General features: G+C 41.4%; 1 protein-coding gene across 4 annotated transcripts in view; it reads right to left on the bottom strand.

Annotated features, from left to right (window-relative positions):
- Positions 1–18,136, bottom strand: part of ASTN2 (astrotactin 2) — a 1,092,638-nt gene that overhangs the window by 593,764 nt on the left and 480,738 nt on the right. For 3 of the 4 annotated variants that reach the window (XM_055128058.1, XM_055128183.1, XM_055128236.1), the window contains 3 exons: positions 7,081–7,165; positions 6,270–6,344; positions 5,328–5,465 (listed from right to left, as the gene is read on the bottom strand). In XM_055128058.1, coding sequence (XP_054984033.1) covers positions 5,328–5,465; positions 6,270–6,344; positions 7,081–7,165 — 298 coding nt within the window. The remainder of the gene's footprint in view (positions 1–5,327; positions 5,466–6,269; positions 6,345–7,080; positions 7,166–18,136) is intronic. The other variant, XM_055128127.1, reaches the window with a different exon arrangement.

Below are 18,136 nucleotides of genomic sequence, written 5' to 3'. Positions count from 1 at the left end.
TGCTGAGAATCAAACCCTGTCTGGGCATATGCAAGGCATGCCCTTACCCCTGTAACATCTACAGGCTCTGACATTATTGATTTTAAGATGCAACCTAGAATGGATACAGTCTCTCCATCAAAAGAAAAGTACAGAGAAAATAGGATAGACAAGTGATAACAGCAATAAACAGAATAACTACATAATAACACCAAGCATAACAAATGCTAACATAATGTCTCTAGAGAGATCCCTATGCTCCCTCAGTGATTTAAATGTATTTTGTCCTTTAATTACCATCACTCCTCTGTATGGAGCCATAGTCCTTCATCTATATTAGTCCCAATATGAGACGCAGCTATTGAGGAGGCCCTTAGGAAGCAAATAACGGAATGGCACCTGAACTCAGGGTGTTTAACTGGATTCCACTGCCTAGTCTCTGCCTTTAAAAGCAAGTCACACTTCACATAATGAACATTCTGTTTAATAAAAATGTAGCATATGCCCTGTATTACAAACCATGATGCCTAAAAGAAGAGAGAGAGATAGAGATAGAGATAGATAGATAGATAGATAGATAGATAGATAGATAGATAGATAGAGAGAGAGAGAGAGAGAGAGAGAGAGAGTGGTGCCTGCCACAGAGTCAGGTTAGGGGGAGGAAGGTGGAAGGGAAACCAGGGACATTGGTGGTGGAAATATAACTGGTGAAGGGATGGATGGTAAAACATTGTATGACTGAAAACCAATCATGAACAATGTTGTAACTGAGTATCTCACAGCAATTCAATAAAAAAAATCTACCATATGTAATGCCATCTGTCCAGATTGATGAATTTTCAGACTGAAGACTCCCATATATCCATTCCCCCAGATCAGGAAGTCACATACCAGTTATACATAAAGCTTATCAAGCTTCCCCCCAAATACATTCCTTTCTATCACCCTGTGTTGAAAGTCAATCTGATCCTTTCTTCTCACAGCAGGGTTTTATTCTTAACTGTTTATTTTAATAGAGCACCGACCCAAGGTTGTTGGGGGCCCCCTAGAACCATACCAAGCAGTGTTTGGGAGGTCATGTTGTGCCAGGGATCAAATTCAGGACATGTGCTCTACCACTGGAGCCATATCCTTGGCTCCCTCTTATTTTGATTTGAGGGGAGGGGCATGAGGTCACACCCATATTTCCTCAGAGGAACTTCCAATTGCTATTTATTCCAGTGCTTAGGATGGATATTCAATGCCAGAGATTAGACCAAGGTTTCCAGCATGCAAAGCATGTGCTAGAGCCCACTGAGCTATTTCTGATGTACTCCCATTTTGGGGTTTTTTTTTTGGGTGGAGGGGACACACAACCTTAGCTATTCTCAGGGGTTTTTCCTGGCTTTGCACTCAGGAATCACTCCTGGAAGTGCTCGGTTGGACCATCTGGGATGCAGAGGATCAAACCTTAGTTGGCCACATGCAAGGCTAGCATCTGACCCACTGTGCTATAACTATAGCCCCTCTCAGACACTCCTTTGATCTTTAGACAAATATATGGGTGTGAGATCCATCAATGGTTCTGTGTATGGCTGTTATGTGCAATAATACTTAGCATTAATAGTCTTTCACTGTAGATTATTCCACAACTTATTTTGGTTTTGTGGTTAATAGGCATCTGTTTCTTTTTCCAGCTTTTTGGCATTACAAATACATAAGTGCCACTATTATATTCTGGCATGTATTATTTGCAGGAAATACATACATGTCTCTGTGAGGTTTATAATTACAAGTTGAATCAGTGGCTTTAGTGTATATGGAGGCTCCACTTACACAAATATTGAATGATAAGTTTACATTAACTTGCATTTCCACTCTAAAGGCAGAAGAGTTCCCATTCTTCCAGATTCTTATGACCCTGTGTTATCCTAATTTTAAATTTAACCACCCAGGTAGGTAGAAGCCTAATGTCTGGTTGATAAGCTATTTGGTTTCCTTATTGTCAGAATCCATAATTTCTTATTTATAGACTATTTTTTTAAAGAAAAAACTAACCCAAGACAAAGCACCTTTAAGCTTTACTTTGCAGTCCTTACTGGAAGATTTCCAGTTTTCTTTTTTCTTTTGAACTCTGTTTTGCCATCAAGTCTTTCCTCTCATTTCTCTGTTACGATTCTAGGTATATTATTGACTATCTATAATTATGATCTATTATTTATTAAATTCTAGCATATCATCTGACTGGAACTTATTAATTCTTTAAATGCCCATAATATGCTTGACTGGGCAATGTCATGTCAAACAAGGGTTTTTAGCAAAGCTTGAGAAACTCAAACTACAGAGCACAGATTCTTCTGAATGGGGATGATTACAATCTCTTCTCCGGCATGGAAGTAAAACCAGTGGGCATGTGTGAGATACGGGAAGATTTCAAAAGGCTCCAAGTCCAGACAAAAGGCAAGCAAGACCCCCAAGAAAAAGTATCCTTTCATTCCCTAATCAAACAATTGTGCTTCAAATATTTGTACTGTCTTTCTTCCAGAGGAAAGTTTAGTGGCTAGCGGCTTGTAGAAGAAGAGTTGAATATATATATATATATATATGTATATATATATATACATATATATATATATATATATTATCCTCTCTTCCATTCTAAGCAACTTCCATTCTAAGCAACTAAGGATATATTATCCTCTCTCTGGGCTCAACAGAGAGCACACCTTACATGTGAACAAATGCAGCATTGTTCAGAATCCATAGCAACAAACTATTATCGGAGCAGGCATCTTGAAGGTTTCTCTCCTATCATCGTTTTTGTAGTATTACTGCCATCATCTTATTACAGTATTTCTTCCTACTATTTACAATGTTCTCACTGAAATGCATCCTAGTATTTATAGTTTTGTCCATTAAGGAACAAAAACATTTCCAAAGATGATTCTAAAACATCTAAATCTATAGCCTGAAACTCTGGGTCCCTTCTTGACTGACTAGTTTTGTTTTAGGGCCACATCCAGCAGTGCGTTCAGGGGTTTCTCCTGGCTCTGATTTAAGGGATCATTCCTCCCAGGCTTGGGGACCATAAGGGGTACCGGGAATCACACCTGAGTCAGCTGCATGCAGGACAAATGCCCTACCTGCTGTACTATTGCTCCTGCCCTGCCTTGCTATTTAATGTCACCCAGATCAGAGAAGAAAAACCAATAAAGTCATGCAGTGGATCACTACTGTACTTATGGACAAGACATCGAAATCTTTTTTTTCTAGAATCTGCCTTCCTCACCATCACCAGTTTTCACTTGAACTCCGCTGTAATGGGAATCCAATTTATCTAAAATTGGTATAATGCAGCCTTGGGAATGTACTCTATATGGCATTTACTTATATTATTTCATCACTGCAACAACTCATGAGAGATGTTTCAGTAACATAGTTAAAATATGGATTCTGGTGCCAAGGAAATAATGCAGTGAAACTTGATTTTGCCACTTACTAGTGAAGGCATCTGCTTTATTCCTCAGATTTTTAAGAAATCTGTGAAATGAAAGTAGTAATAGCATTACCTCATAGGTGTTGATGTAAAGAAGCAATGAGATAATGTTAGTAAAGTATTCAACATATGGGCAAGGATCAATGAATATGTTATTATTGCTATTTTACTTAGTGAGAAAGGCACTGTTATTATCTTCATTTTGCAAAGAAATGTAAAATAGAACAAGCTGAATTTGGCCAAGATTATACAGTTTCTACAAGGTAGGGATAGGATTCTAACCAATACCTGTACTACTACAAAGAGCACTATTGTCAGCCAGTATGATATTCAAAGCTTCATTAAAATTACGAATCAATGTCAACAGCACAGAAAAAAGAAGAAAAGAGGAAAAAGTAATAGAGACCTTCTAAAGAATTTCAGACAAACTCATTGGGTATCTTTGAGACTATTTTTCAAAGTCATCTTTATTCCATCTTTAAAATATGCAATATGAAGAAACTTTACCAAGTACCCCAGTAAAGTCTTATTTATTTCATTTGTTTCAGTTCTATCAAAAATAAAAATAAAGTAAATCTATCATAAGTCAGTTGGTATGTCTGTGAAACCATCTTGGTACAATTGCTACTTCATTTCCCAACTATATGACTTTAATATATTATTTAACATGAGTTCTTTGAGGAACTAACAATAACCTGAAAAATCACATTAAGTTCATACCTCCATGAAAAGTTGAGATAGTGAGAATAAACAAATTGCAAAGCAAAAGAGCTGGATTCCAGAATATTCCTATGAAATTTTCATGAATAAGTTGATATAACCTTAATTTAGCATGACATAAATATATCCAAATAGTAGTAGAATAACAAGAATTGAGAATAAGGGGCATATTTCAGTATAATTTCTAGTTCAAGGATCAATATGTCGGCTCCAAAAGCAATATGAATCAATTTATGATATAATTTAAATTTCTAGAATGTTTGCTCTAATAAAATTGGGCAGGAAGAAAAAAATAGCCTCTAGTAGAAAGCTCTAGAATAGTGCTGGGATCAGAACTAAGACCATTGGTTTAATTAAATCAATAAACATTTAGTAGATGTCCAGTATGTATTAGGTACTCAGGATTAAAAAGCTAAATAAGTTATTTTCCTTGACCTTGAAAGATTTTCTACATAATGGGACAGAATGTTATGTCAGTAACTAATTAGAACACAGGAGAGTAACTGTATAATGAAGTAATGTACAAGATTCAAAAAAGTGTAAGGAAAATGCTTTCATTAGTAAAGAATTTGTTTTGGATATATAGAACTGGTAGATTAGCACAGTCAGTTCCCAGTATCCAGAGTCCCATAGAAAGCAGTTCATTCTCCAAATCTCTCACCTCCGTGATCCTTTACAGATCACATCATTCAGGATACCAGGGTGAACCAGATGTGTTGGTTTTTCCCATATTTTATAAAGGTCCCAAAAGACAGTAGTAATGTGAAAATTTAAGGTACAGAGGTCCTCCAAGGGAGAATATAGGAGTGTGGATTGATGCATGGAGAACATTCTTCTTTTCCTTTTCTTTCCTTTTTTATTTTATTTAATTTATTTGTTGTTGTTTTTTAGAAACACCTGGTGATGTGCAGGGAATACTCCTACCTCTGCATTCAGGAATCAATCCTAGTGGTACTCCAGGGACCATTTAGGATGCTGGGGATCAAACCAGGATCAGCTATTATACGAGACAAGCGCCATACCCACTGTATTATCTATCCTTCCGGCCCTGAGAGCCTTCTTTCTATGAGTTTCTGTGACCCTTCAAGAGAGCAGTTTCCTAGAAGTAGTACAAGAAGTTCAAGCTGTAAGATACTGGAGATGACTTCCCTACCTGACATCAGCAGGGTCTTCTGTGACGAGGACATCAGTCTTGCAGCTAGCCAGGGGGTTGATGGACAGCTCCACAGGTGGAACCACAAAGCTTTTGCTGACCGGAAGCCAGAGTCCTTGGCCCAAGCTGAAAGTAGACCTGCAATGTAAGAGTTTCCATTTGGGAACTCCCTGGGAACCAGAGAGAAAAACAAAAAAGGGGGCCCCCTTCTCTCATTCTTACTCAATTCCATACCCAGTCAAGCTTCTGGCATTCTCCCAGGCACCATTTTGGCTAACGGACATGGATGATCAGGCATTTCTTAAATATGTTAATCATCTAGTCCAGGCATGGCTTTGCATTGCTAGTTTTCTTTCCCTGAGTAGAGGTCCTGACTCTCAATTAACCATGGGCTTTGTGACAACGAGGGTCATTTCAGCAGTGCTTTCCCCAGCAGTTGCTGTATTCAGCAGAGCTCCTTCCATAAGTCACTGCTAAGTCAGCAGTGACAGGCTGCACAAACGTTAACCGCATGCACTCTATCTAAATCAATTTGAACCAAAATCTGATTCCCAGTTCAGCCACTTAATTTGTTGTATGTCTTTATTAGCTTAGGTATTGACGTTTCACACATGATTTCAAGGAGGTGGCCGGAAGAGGTTCTATGGCTATAAAATATTTTTAAATCACCAAAATAGATTATCAGTAGTGTTTTCTCTGGTTCAAGAATCTAAGTCCAGGTGCCATACCAACGGGAATTAGATTCCCGTAGCAAGTGAGGCCACGAGAGGCCTAAGTTCGTGCCAATAAGAGTACATGCCAACAAGAGTTCATTCCAACAAGAATTGTTCTACATCCAGCTCAGAGATGCATAGGCTTAGCTGCCTGAAAACGCAGAGCTCTTTGTCCAATCACATTCCTTCTCCATTTCCCTGCACCCTCCCCAATATTTTGTCAACTCACCTGAGAATCTTTTCAGGGGCCTGCTCCCCAGTCACCAGATCATAGCCCCTCTCAAGTGTTGTGTAAGGCCAAGGTCTGTGGGAAGAACAGGGAGAGGGGAAGGAAAGGAAAGAAGAAATGAATTAGGGTCAAACAAGGTTTACATATGTGAACATTGTGTAAGGGAAATTTTCCCAACAACCAAATTTCACAGACCTCATACTGGGTAAGTCTACACATATTACAGGATATCTCCATATTATGCAATGTCTCCATTTCCCAGATGCTCTTTCATTATCTTGGAATTTATTGACATAAACCTGTTTATTATTTTTTTAATGATACCAGGGGTTAAACCCAGGGCCTCAGAGATGTAAGGCTTTAGCTCTACCCATTAAACTAAGTCCCCAGTCTTAATTTTCTGTCTTTCGGACACTCTGAATCTCTTTTGTTTAGGCCCAGAGCTGGCCATGCACAGGGGAGCGTGCAGTGTTGAGAACAGAACACAGAGACTTGCTCTAGCTTAAGCCACGTCCCAGATTTTACTTTCTATTAGTCCCCTTAAAGAAGTTGTATTCACTGATGGTTTGAGATGGTGAGTTAAACTTGGCCTTTCTTTTCTAGAAGATTCATCCGTCTTACGTCTTACTCTCTTCATAGCAAAATAGGATTCCATGGGAAATAGGAGTTGTTTTCCTTTGGGTTTTGCAGAACCCCGAATGCCGCAGAGAAAGAGTCCTTGTGGAGAGGATTTTGGGCCTTTGTTAACATAACGGGGGACAACAACGGGGTTGTCTATCCATGGTCCCTGCTCTGACGTTTGGCCACTCACCCTTCACTCTGTCCCCAGTCACTGCGCACACACAGGTGTCTGTGGACTGGGTCCGGAGCGTAGCCTTCGTGGCAGCTGCACTCTCCTGAAAACCAAAGAGAAAATAATCTTGTGAAATACATCCTTGATAAAAAAAGGTAGATATTTCCTGTTTTTCCTGGTTAGAAAATACAGAATACAGAATACAGTGGGCCTTTAGAAAGGGCCCATGGAAAGAGGGTGTTCTGGTCTACCCCTACTGTGGTTAATGAAGAGTTGATTCATTTTCTTACGAGTCCTGACTGAACTTCCTGTCATGCTTTCTGCTCTGCACCATAGATGCAGAGATGAAAGGTGCAAGCTGGGTGTGGGGGAGCTCAGGGCTTACTGTAGAAAACAGTACGTGACCCGTGGCTTCCATGTGGAGGGCCTCTTTTTCAAATAGTTAAATTAAAAGGAAGTACACTTGCTCTAAGCACATAATCAGAACGTTGCGTTCTGCTTATTTGAATGAAAAATTCATGTTTTAACGATAAGCTCAACATCAAATCCACCTCCACCAAGATACCTTTGGTTTCTACTTTTGGAGAAATTGTTTTCATTTATAGCACTGTAGCGCTGTCGTCCCGTTGTTCACTGGTTTGCTCCAGCGGGCACCAATAATGTCTCCATTGTGAGACTTGTTGTTACTGTTTTTGGCATCTCGAATACGCCATGGGTAGCTTGCCAGGCTCTGCCATGCAGGCAGGATACTCTCGGTAGCTTGCCGGGCTGTCTGGGATGGAGGAATTGAACCCAGGTTGGCCACACACAAGGCAAATGCCCTACCCACTGTGCTATCACTCCAGTTAGTATTCATCTATAATTTCCAGATTTTATCTTATTTTCTTGTTGCTGTGTATTTGCATTGCTCTGTTCCCTTCCCTTCTTATCTCTCTCTTCATTTCTTCCATCACCTATTCCATCTACCTATCCAAACATGTAACCTCCATGCATTCAAACATCTTTTCTTCTGATCAAGTATTCACCTAAAATGCACGAATGCTTGCTAATATCTCACACTGCTGAAGTATATTCTCCATTTTGTCAAGCTTCTCTCAGGGTGGTGGTTTTGTTTCTTAGTCTATCTTCAGAATTCAGAACCTGGGGAAGTTTCTGAAGGCTTGGATTATATACATGTTTTTAATTCAGTTAGTTATTGTTTTTTCCTAAGGTCTGTTTATGGAATGTTCTCAACTTCGTCTCCAAAAATAGATTTTATTTTTCAGTGGGAAACATTGTACTGTTTGCTCAAGCTAGTTGTGTTTTAGTCTTCCTGGAATTAATACCTACACTTTCCTGCAAACATTTCACCTGGGAATTGGAGGAACAAATCTCAGGCTTTCTATTCTGTGCAACACTTTTTGGAGACTGGGCTTAGCATCGCTGGCTGAAGCCACTGTGAACCGAGTAGATACTCAAGCTGGGAATGGAGGGAATAGTTCATTTCATTGTGATCATAAATTCCAAGACTATTAATGTCCAAGTGTCTTTTTCCTTCTCTCCTGGTTATTACACTTATGCACAAACTCAGTAAACCCACAACTCTCCCTCTTCCACTCAATCAACATTTCCAGATCTGCATTCCAGTCAGTGTAGGAGATTTAGGGACACTGATACCATTTTACTGTCATATTTATTATAGAGTTCATGCAATTCTTAGACACATGACAATGTGCAAAACTTTATTTTAAAATTTTTTTGAGACACCACACCATGATTTGTAAAGATGTTCAGAGGAGAGTTTTTTCACACATCCAATGTTCCAACACCAACCCCACTACCAATGTCCCCTTAGCTCCTCTAATAGCCCCAGGTTCCCTCCCACCCCCAGCTTGTACCTTGGCATGTATATAACAAATTTATTTCATATTACATGGTCCAATAACATGCATGACAGTGCCAAACAGAATGAACAAGAAAACAAATCCATAAAATTACATTTATAATCATTGACAAGTTTTAAATCTTTCTTAATCTAGTAGAGGACAACCATATGCTCACATGAAACACTCACTGGTAAGTGTCATACTCAATGCCACATGATGGGAAGTTTCTCTTGTCCTTGAAACCAGCTCTTTTAATGCATCTATTATTGGTTCCAAGGCTATTCCCTAAGCTTTCACCTGTCCATGAGGCTCTGTATAATTCCTTCAGATCTGAATGATACTCTAGCTGGATAAAGTATTGGTGAGGTGATCATTTCGTTGAGTTTGTGAACTATACCCTTCCAAATTCTTCTGGCTCACAGAGTCTCATTGGATAGTTCTGCTATACATTTTTTGGAATTTTTTCCCATTACTTCTGTTTTAATTCTGCTGCATTCAATATTGTCTTTATCCATGGATTGTGTCATTTTGAGTATAATGTATTTTGGATAATGTATTTTTCTAAACGGGTCTAGTTTCACTGGTTTCCTTTGGGCCTCTTGGATTGAGATGCCTGTAATCTTTAACCCTGGGAAGTTCTTACCAGTGATTTCTTTCACTATTGTTTATTCATCACATTTGCCTCCCTGTTCAGCAGGGAGCCTAATAATTCTTATATTGTTCCTCTTGCACCCATCACATACTTCTCTGGTAAACTGTTCATTTCTCCTCAGGCAATTTTCCACCTTCTTATGTTTCTTAGTGGTTTCTTCCTTCTCCTGTTGGAGTCCCTTGATCTTTTGCTCAGCTTCTGTTATTTTGCTGTTCAGAGCTTCTATTGATTTTCTATATCACCTCCCATGTTCTTCATTTCTGTCATTTCTGACTGTTGTTCTTTTTCATTTCAACTCTCACACTTTCTGGTGTTTTTCTGACTACTCGTGCTATCATTTCTTTGAAATCACCGAACATTCTCACACAATGACACTAAAGACGCTGTCTGAGGATTTACTGACGCTGTTCATGACCTTAGTGATATTGTTTTCAGTCAGTGAGTTTGGTGAGCTTCTACATGTTTTCCCCACTGGATTTCTAGTGTTCTTGCTCTGCTGGGAATGAATCTTTGAGGTGAACCCCCATGAAAGATACTGAGGGATTAAACTGGAGGTTGCTCTCTGCTTTTATGCCATCCTCACAGAATGGCAGGCGGAATAACTGTGAGCAGCCTGTATTCTGTTGAATATATTTGTCACATAGACACGTAAGTGGCCATGCACTTAAGGACTTTCGGCGTGGGCCCTTAATATGGTGCAGGTAGGGTGTGGAGGTAGCAGGGACCCACCTGGTAGTGAGGGGCTCTGCCTCCTATTCTGGCATAGGCCCAGTGATATCACCCAGTGACAAGCCTCAACTCCTACTGGTAGTGGAGTTGCAAGCAGAAGGTTTTCTAAAATCTATTTAATAGTTAAAAACCAAAATGGAACCTCTGAGATGCTACATGAGAAGACTCTGGGGAGCACCATCATGAAATTCCTGTTGTCAAGTAAACTTATTTCCTGCAGAGCTTCCTCGTGTAAGAAATCTTCTGTCATCTCTGTTTCCTTGAGAAGGATACTAAAACTGTGAGCTGTGTTGTTCACAAGCTCATGCCATTCACAACCACAGGTCCTCTCAATCAGGATGTCCTAGCCTCGTGCAACCAAAGAGAACCCACAAGGGTCTGTGATGCCAGGGCTGTAGCTCCAACTATCACCCATAACTCTTGAATTCAGAATATTTGTCTTTTTCAAAAACTTACTTTATTCATGGATTCACTACAAATGATATGCGGTTGACCTTGCAAAGAGCACCGAGTGCTGAAAATTCTAACTTATTTATGTATCAAAATGCTGCTTATATTTTTCTACCCCTAGCACTACCAAGTGCCTGGCTAACAGAGTGGGCTGAAAAAGGGTGATTGAAATAAAATGACCAATTCTTTATGTTATCTTCATCTGATGAAGATAACATAGAGAATTGGTCAGAGATAGTAAAAAAAAATTAAGAATAAGATATGAAATGGAAAGAAGAAAAAACACAAGAGGAAAGAACAGAAAAGGAGAAGAAGGTAGGGGAGAGGAGAGGAGAAGAAATGAGAGGAGAGGAGAGGAGAGGAGAGGAGGGGAGAGGAGAGGAGAAGAAATGAGAGGAGAGGAGAGGAGAGGAGAGGAGAGGAGAGGAGAGGAGAGGAGAGGAGAGAGGAGAGGGGAGGGGAGGGCAGAGCAGGGGAGGGCAGGGGAGGGGAGAGGAGAGGAGAGGGGAGGGGAGGAGAGGAGAGGAGAGGGGAGGGGAGGAGAGGAGAGGAGAGGAGGGGAGGAGAGGGGGAGGGAGGATAAGAGAAGGGAGGGGAGAGGAGGGAAGGAGAGGGGAAGGGAGGAGAAGAGAGGGGAGGGGAGATGAGGAAAGGGGAGGGGAGAAGAGAGGGGAAGGAAGGGGAGGGGAGGAGAGGGGAGGATATCAACATTTCCCCTTATCTAGATCATGGTAAATAAGATAAGGAGTGGGGGGCTGCTTGCTGGCAGGAATGCTCCCTATAACTCTCCCCTCCAATATTACGCTCAGGGCCCTCCACTAAGTATGTCTGCTGGTACTGTGCACTACCAAATGAAATGATTGTTGCTAGAGGGAAAGAAAATGAAGGAAAAGGGCTGAGATCCTTGAGATCTGAATGAGAATAATTTACTAAAAGGGGGAGGGGAGGAGTCCCTAATGATGTGTTAAAATGCAACAGTCCCTTCATGAAATATTCACCACTTTAAACACGTCTAATATTAAAGATTAAAAGTCCTGGGATTTGTCCTCGAGACTCTCTGGACTGATTTATGATCTGCCACGAACCACAGGCCTCATGATTCATAACGGCAGAGGTAAAATGGTTACCTCTGGCAAGGGACAGGGAGTCAGTCAGACTGGAAAGGGGAGCAGAGACGGGATAACTGGGGCTCGCTCTTCTTGATGGCTAAGCCAAAGGATGGGGTGCCCGGGTCCCTCAGGAATTAGCACAGGTCTTGTCTATCATTTGCCTCCTTTGGGAGATGCTAAGGATGAGAAATCTGTACCCTCCAAAATGTGCTTCTCTCTCTCTCTCTCTCTCTCTCTCTCTCTCTCTCTCTCTCTCTCTCTCTCTCTCTCTCTCTCTCTCTCACTTTTGGGACATACCCAATATGTTGTGCCAGAATCAAATCAGTGTTAGCTGCATTCAAGGCCTTACCTCCTGTACTATCTCTCAGGCACCATAGTTCTCTATCTTTACTGTGTACTTGGCAAGTTTGAGTTTTTTGTTGCTTGTTTGTTTGTTTGTTGCTTTTTGCGTCACACTTGGCGATGCACAGGGGTTACTCCTGGCTTTGCACTCAGGAATTACTCCTGGCGGTGCTCAGGGGACCATATGGGATGCTGGGAATCGAACCTGGGTCGGCCGCGTGCAAGGCAAATGCCCTACCCGCTGTGCTATGGCTCCAGCCCTTTTACTTGGCAAGTTTGGCTGGCAAAAAATGTAGCATTAGTTGGGGATACTCATTATGGAACAAATAGGTGTTCTGGAAGTGGCAGGCATCCACCCTGTCATCCCTGGTAAAGGGAGATTTCCAGGGAACAGGAAAGGAAGCGGGGGGAGGAGCAGAGGTGCCTGGAGGCAGGAAGACCTGGGTGCCAAGCCCCAATTTTTCTTTCCTGGCTGTGGGATCCCAGGGAAGCTTCTCACATCTGAGGCAACTCGGTTCCTTCATGTAAAGAGTGGGGATAAAAATCACACCAATTCACAGCGCTGATGTAAAAATAAATTAAAGTAGGGAGGATCGCAAGCATGGCTCAGGTGCCCACCAGGAGAGGCCAAATCGCAGTTTCTTTCCCTTTCCCTTTTCATTGAAAGAAATCACGGGGTTATGGTATACACTATATTCTAGGGATAAAGAAGTGACTACCAAGGCCTCAGTTTCCCTATCTGTTTTAAGGGAATAGTAGTTGAGCCTCAATTCTGAGCCCCAGTGGCAGCGTTTCCGAATCCCTCCCTTCTGCTTTCCAGACGCCGTTGGTTTTTGACTTAACTGTGATCCCTCCGAGCAGCTGTGCTGGGTGTCTCCAGCAAGATCTCCATCAATGCCACGGCTATCGGCTTTATTGACTCCTGTATCCCATTCTGCTGGCTCAGCAAACTCTAGCCTATATTTGCAACCAAGCATTTCTTTCTTGCAAAATGCAAGTCTCTGACAGCCAGAGATTAACCCCTTGGAGAAATCCTTTCCTCAACTCTTCCTCTGGAGACGGAAGGAGACCAATCTCTCAGAGAAGAGGACTCCAGTTTCTTCCACAGTTTGTGGGTGCGGGTCAGATGGCCTTGTTCCTGACACTACAGAAGCTCCCTGAAGACCGGGGTGGCATCCATCTTGCTCAATATCACACCCAGTACCTGATGCACTGCCAGTACAGAGCTAAAAGAGTGGGGTTACAGACATAGGTCGAAAGGGTTGAAATGAGACACCGCATGCGTGAGCTCTCGGTCCTCAGCACTGTCCTGGGAGTAACCATTGAGCACTGTTGGGCATGGTTCCCAAACTCAAATAAACCACAAAAAAACACAGATGAAAGGATGCAAACTTCAGAGCAGTAACACTTATGCCAATGGAATAAGGAAATCCTTTTCTTAGAAATAAATCTATTTTGGGACTTGATCTTCAAGCCCTGTTCTCCATTGAACATATTCCTTCCTTGCTTGTCTCAGTCTTTTTTTTTTAAATTTTATTGAATCACCGTGAGATAGTTACAAGCTTTCATGTTTGGGTTTCATGTTTGGGTTACCTGTCACATTGTCTCAGTCTTTTTGCTTGCTTGGCCTATACTGGAATAAATACTCCAGAGTGCATGTATTCTCTTGAATACATACTTCCTCTTTTTCTCTCCCCTCAGATCTTTCTAAGTTTCTAAATAAAAACTATGGTGCTTTTCACACACACACACACACACACACACACACACACATACACAGGCAACCTAATGACAACAATCACCCATTTTCCCTCACTAAACTGAGTTTCTTGATTACAGACATGTTTTACATGTTCTTCTTAATCATCTCCAAATCCTATCAGTAAGTATACTACCTGATTCAGGTCATTGTTGACTGAATGTAAGTGAATACATAAAATGTACGATCATTTTAATGTACTCAAGTCGAGTTTCTCCAGGATCATGATGATACTGCTGAAGATGGGAAAAAGTTTCCTAGCATCATGATTAGGATTCACCAAGGAAAGGGAAAATGTAAGCGTGTGTGCTGATAAAATGCCAAAAGAGCATGACCACCATTACAGAGCAGAAAAAACTCTTACAGCTTATCTAGTTCCTATCTTCCAGCTTCATTTGTCAGGAGCTGTAATAGGACAGAATGAAGGCATCTGGCTCAACCACAGAACTAGTTAGGATGAGAACCTGGGATTAGGCAAGACCAGAAACCGGGGCTCCTGGCCACCACCTTAGTGTCCACCCCACTGCATCAGTGATCTCAGTATTTTAATACACATGGCTACATTTGCTAGAAAAAAAATCTTTTCTCTTGAACTTCTCTGACATTACCGAGTTTCTATCTTTATAATATATTACATTTACAAGTGGATTTATTTCTTAATCTCTTTCTCTTTCTCTCTCTCTCTTGCTGTGTTTTACTGAGGATCAAACCTAGTACCTCAAACAGGCAAGGCACTTGCTCTGCAACTTAGTCATATCCCTAACCCTAAACAGGATTTTAAAAAACTTTTAATTTGGGGGCGAGGGGTGTCTCCTAAGTGGTTTTCCAGGGGTTTCTCTTGATGACCTTTTTTTTCTCTGGTTTTAGATCACATCCAGCCGTGCTCTGGGCTTATTCCTGGCTCTCCACTCAGGTGTCTTGACTAGAGGACTATATGGGATGCCAGAGATCGAAAACAGGAGGATCTTCGTCCAAAGCAAGTGCCTTACCCACTGTACTGGCTCCGTGGTCCCTCTCCTGGTGATTTTCATCCAACTTGAACAACCATTCCATGTGAGGGCACAAAGACATGGTGCTGTTCTGGCCTTGAGATACCAGGGCTCAGTGGGGCCAGCTTGAGGGTCCCCAAACTCAAAGTCAGTTGTGCTGGCACATAGTACAGGCTCTGCAGTTGACGGTTGCTCCCAGTGATGTAGTACCAGGGATCAAGCTGGGGTCAGCCACAGGCAAAATAAGGACCTTAACCCCTGTACTATCTCTTCAGCCCCAGAATTATTTTTTGAAAGAGTGGCCATTTGTGACACCTTTAATAAATTAAAAACATACACTTATATGTGATTGATAATGCAGACCTTAAAGAGAGTTTAATTTCTTTCTTAAAGCAGTTCCCACAAGAGACTTCAGTTAAATGGATTTTTATTGTGCTGGTTACATTACTAGAACCATTTTATCATCTAACAATGAGTTGCAGTGGGTTTAAAATATTTACTCTTTATGTCTCCGAGACCCCATTTATTGAGTTCTCACTTTATATTACATGCATCCTCAATCCATATAAACTCTTGGGTAAAACAACAGAATTCCTCAATTATAAACATCTGGCCCCTCCACCCCTTCTGGGTATACAAGAACCTTCATATTAATCATATAGGACTGGCACGCTAGTGAAAGAACTGTGGTGTGAGTCCTAGAAACATCCCTACTCAAATCTGGATTATGCTTCTTAGACAACAAAAGAACGTGTTCTCCCCCCCTCGTCCATCTGTTTCTTAATTGATATTAAGGCTGATATCACCTATCGGCTGGAAGGATCAAGTGACAGATTTGAAAAGTCCTTAGCAAAGTCATAGGCCTATTCTTCTGCATGCATCGAAGAGGTTCCAATTGTTTTCATTCTAACTTCCAGGAGGGACCCACTTAGAATCTTGTTTGGAGAAAATAAAGGTGTTTCCATTTTCCATTTGTGAAGGTTTCAAGTTCAAGGTCTGTAAGGCTCAAAGGAGAGCAGTTGTTTTTTTTCCCAATAAATTTGGGGCATGCAAATGAAGTCATTCCCCCCACCCCGGGCACAACCACGCCAACAGTAGTTGTTTCTATCCTCGGTGATGTATGCCAGTCTCACTAGTGTGAGATGGTATCTCATTCTTCTTTTGATTTGTGTTTTCTGATGATAAGTGAATTTTTGTTTTGTTTTCCCTTTTGGTTTTGGGCCATACCCAGCAGTGCTCAGGGGATACTCCTGGCTCTGCACTTAGGGATTATTGCTGGCAGTGCACGGGGAACCACATGAGATGATGGGACTCAAACTCAGATCATCCATGACGTACAAGGTAAGTGCCCAACTCGCAATACTACCATTCCAGCTACAATGAGTTTTTTTTCTATCATATACCTTTTGAACATCTGTATGTCTTCTCTGAGAGTATTTCTGTTCATCTCTTTAGCCTCATTTTTTATGGGGTTGTTTACTTCTTGTAAAGTTATAGTAGTTCTTTACATATCTGTGATATAAACCCTTTATCACATGAGTGGTGAGTAAATATCCTCTCCCAGTTAGTGGGGCATCTTTTCATATGGCCATTGTTTCCTTTGTGGCACAGGGCTTATTAGTTTGATGTAGATCCATTTATTTATCTTTGCTTTTAATTGCTTGGCCAATGGCCCTAAATCATTTAATATATATTTAGATTCAATGTCTTAAAGTGTCCCATTAATTTCTCTTCTTGGCATCTACCCTATGGGCCCAAAAGCTTTATTCAAAAAAGATTATTTCATGCCTATGTTCATTGCAGCACAATTCACAATACCCAAGCCCCAAAACAACCCAAGTGTTCAAGAACAATGACTGGATTAAGACACTGCAGTATACATATGCACAAATGGAATACTCAACTTTAAGAAAAGATAAAATCATGCAATTTACTGCTCTGTGGATAGATCTGGAGAGCATCATGATGAGTCAAGTTAGTAAGAAGGAGAGGACATTCCTCTTCTAAGTTTCTTTACAAATATGAGTGAGCATGATGGGACAAGGGTGGAGGGAAGTGAAAACCTGGGTAGAGGTAGAGGGTACAATATTGAATATTTTATGCATGAACCTCTAGCATTAACAGCTCTGTAAACCACAATGCCTTAATATATGTACATATATATGTGTATATATATGTATATATATATATATATATATATTGCTTTTTGCGATGCTCAGGGGTTACTCCTGGCTCTGCACTCAGGAATTACCCCTGGTGGTGCTCAGGGAACCATAAGAGATGCTGGGAATCGAATCCAGGTCAGCCGCATGCAAGGCGAACGCCCTACCCGCTGTGCTATCACTCCAGCCCCTTAAAATAAAAAATTTTAAAAATAAATGAGGTCATCTTCAATTTCATGTTCCAGAACCAGCAGTGCCTATTACCTTTGTCTGTGTCTTCTGTTACTCAAGGACACACAAGTAATGTAAAAGGACATCTAGAGTGTGTGTGTGTGTGTGTGTGTGTGTGTGTGTGTGTGTGAGAGAGAGAGAGAGAGAGAGAGGGGGGGGGGGGATAGAGGGTTAGTGTGGTGTCACTGCTGTGATACCATGCCTGCCCATGAGAGCATTAGAAAAGTGCAAAGCCATCTTCCCAACCCACCTCTGTCTGGCCCCTCTCCTCGCACCCTGTCACTCTCTTAGGATTCCATTTTCACTCGCTTCCAACTCCATCCTCACTTATCACAGGTCAGGAGCTCAGGCTGCTGTACATTTTCCAGTTTTCTCTAGTCTCTATAGCTTGGAAAGACACTTCCTGATTGCACCCTTTTCTCTTCTGACTTGTGCAGACCACCTGGGGGGCTACTCACTTGGGTGATGTTCATGCCTTGCTCAGGGCTGGGCAGGTACAGGAAGAAGCACCGGCTGGGCATAATGTCCTTAATGGCCCGCTCTATGCGAAACTGGGTGAAAATGCTCGACAGGTTATCCCATACCCTTTTGCAGGCAATATGTGAGATCGGAACTAGTCTCCTTAGACAAAGATACCAGAGTCCACCTGATAAAGTGAGGCTGTGTCACTCCTGTCCTCTCACAGGTGACACCCACAATGGTCTTAGAGGAAGATGCTTGCATTCACATGATAAAGTAAAGAAATCCCAAACTCCTACTCAGAGCCACCAAAGATCATAGAATCAT

Source organism: Sorex araneus, chromosome 1 (genome assembly GCF_027595985.1).
Source record: "Sorex araneus isolate mSorAra2 chromosome 1, mSorAra2.pri, whole genome shotgun sequence".
NCBI lineage: Eukaryota > Metazoa > Chordata > Mammalia > Eulipotyphla > Soricidae > Sorex > Sorex araneus.
The sequence above is the reverse complement of the archived record's forward strand: the minus strand, read 5'-3'. Positions and strand labels throughout refer to the sequence as shown.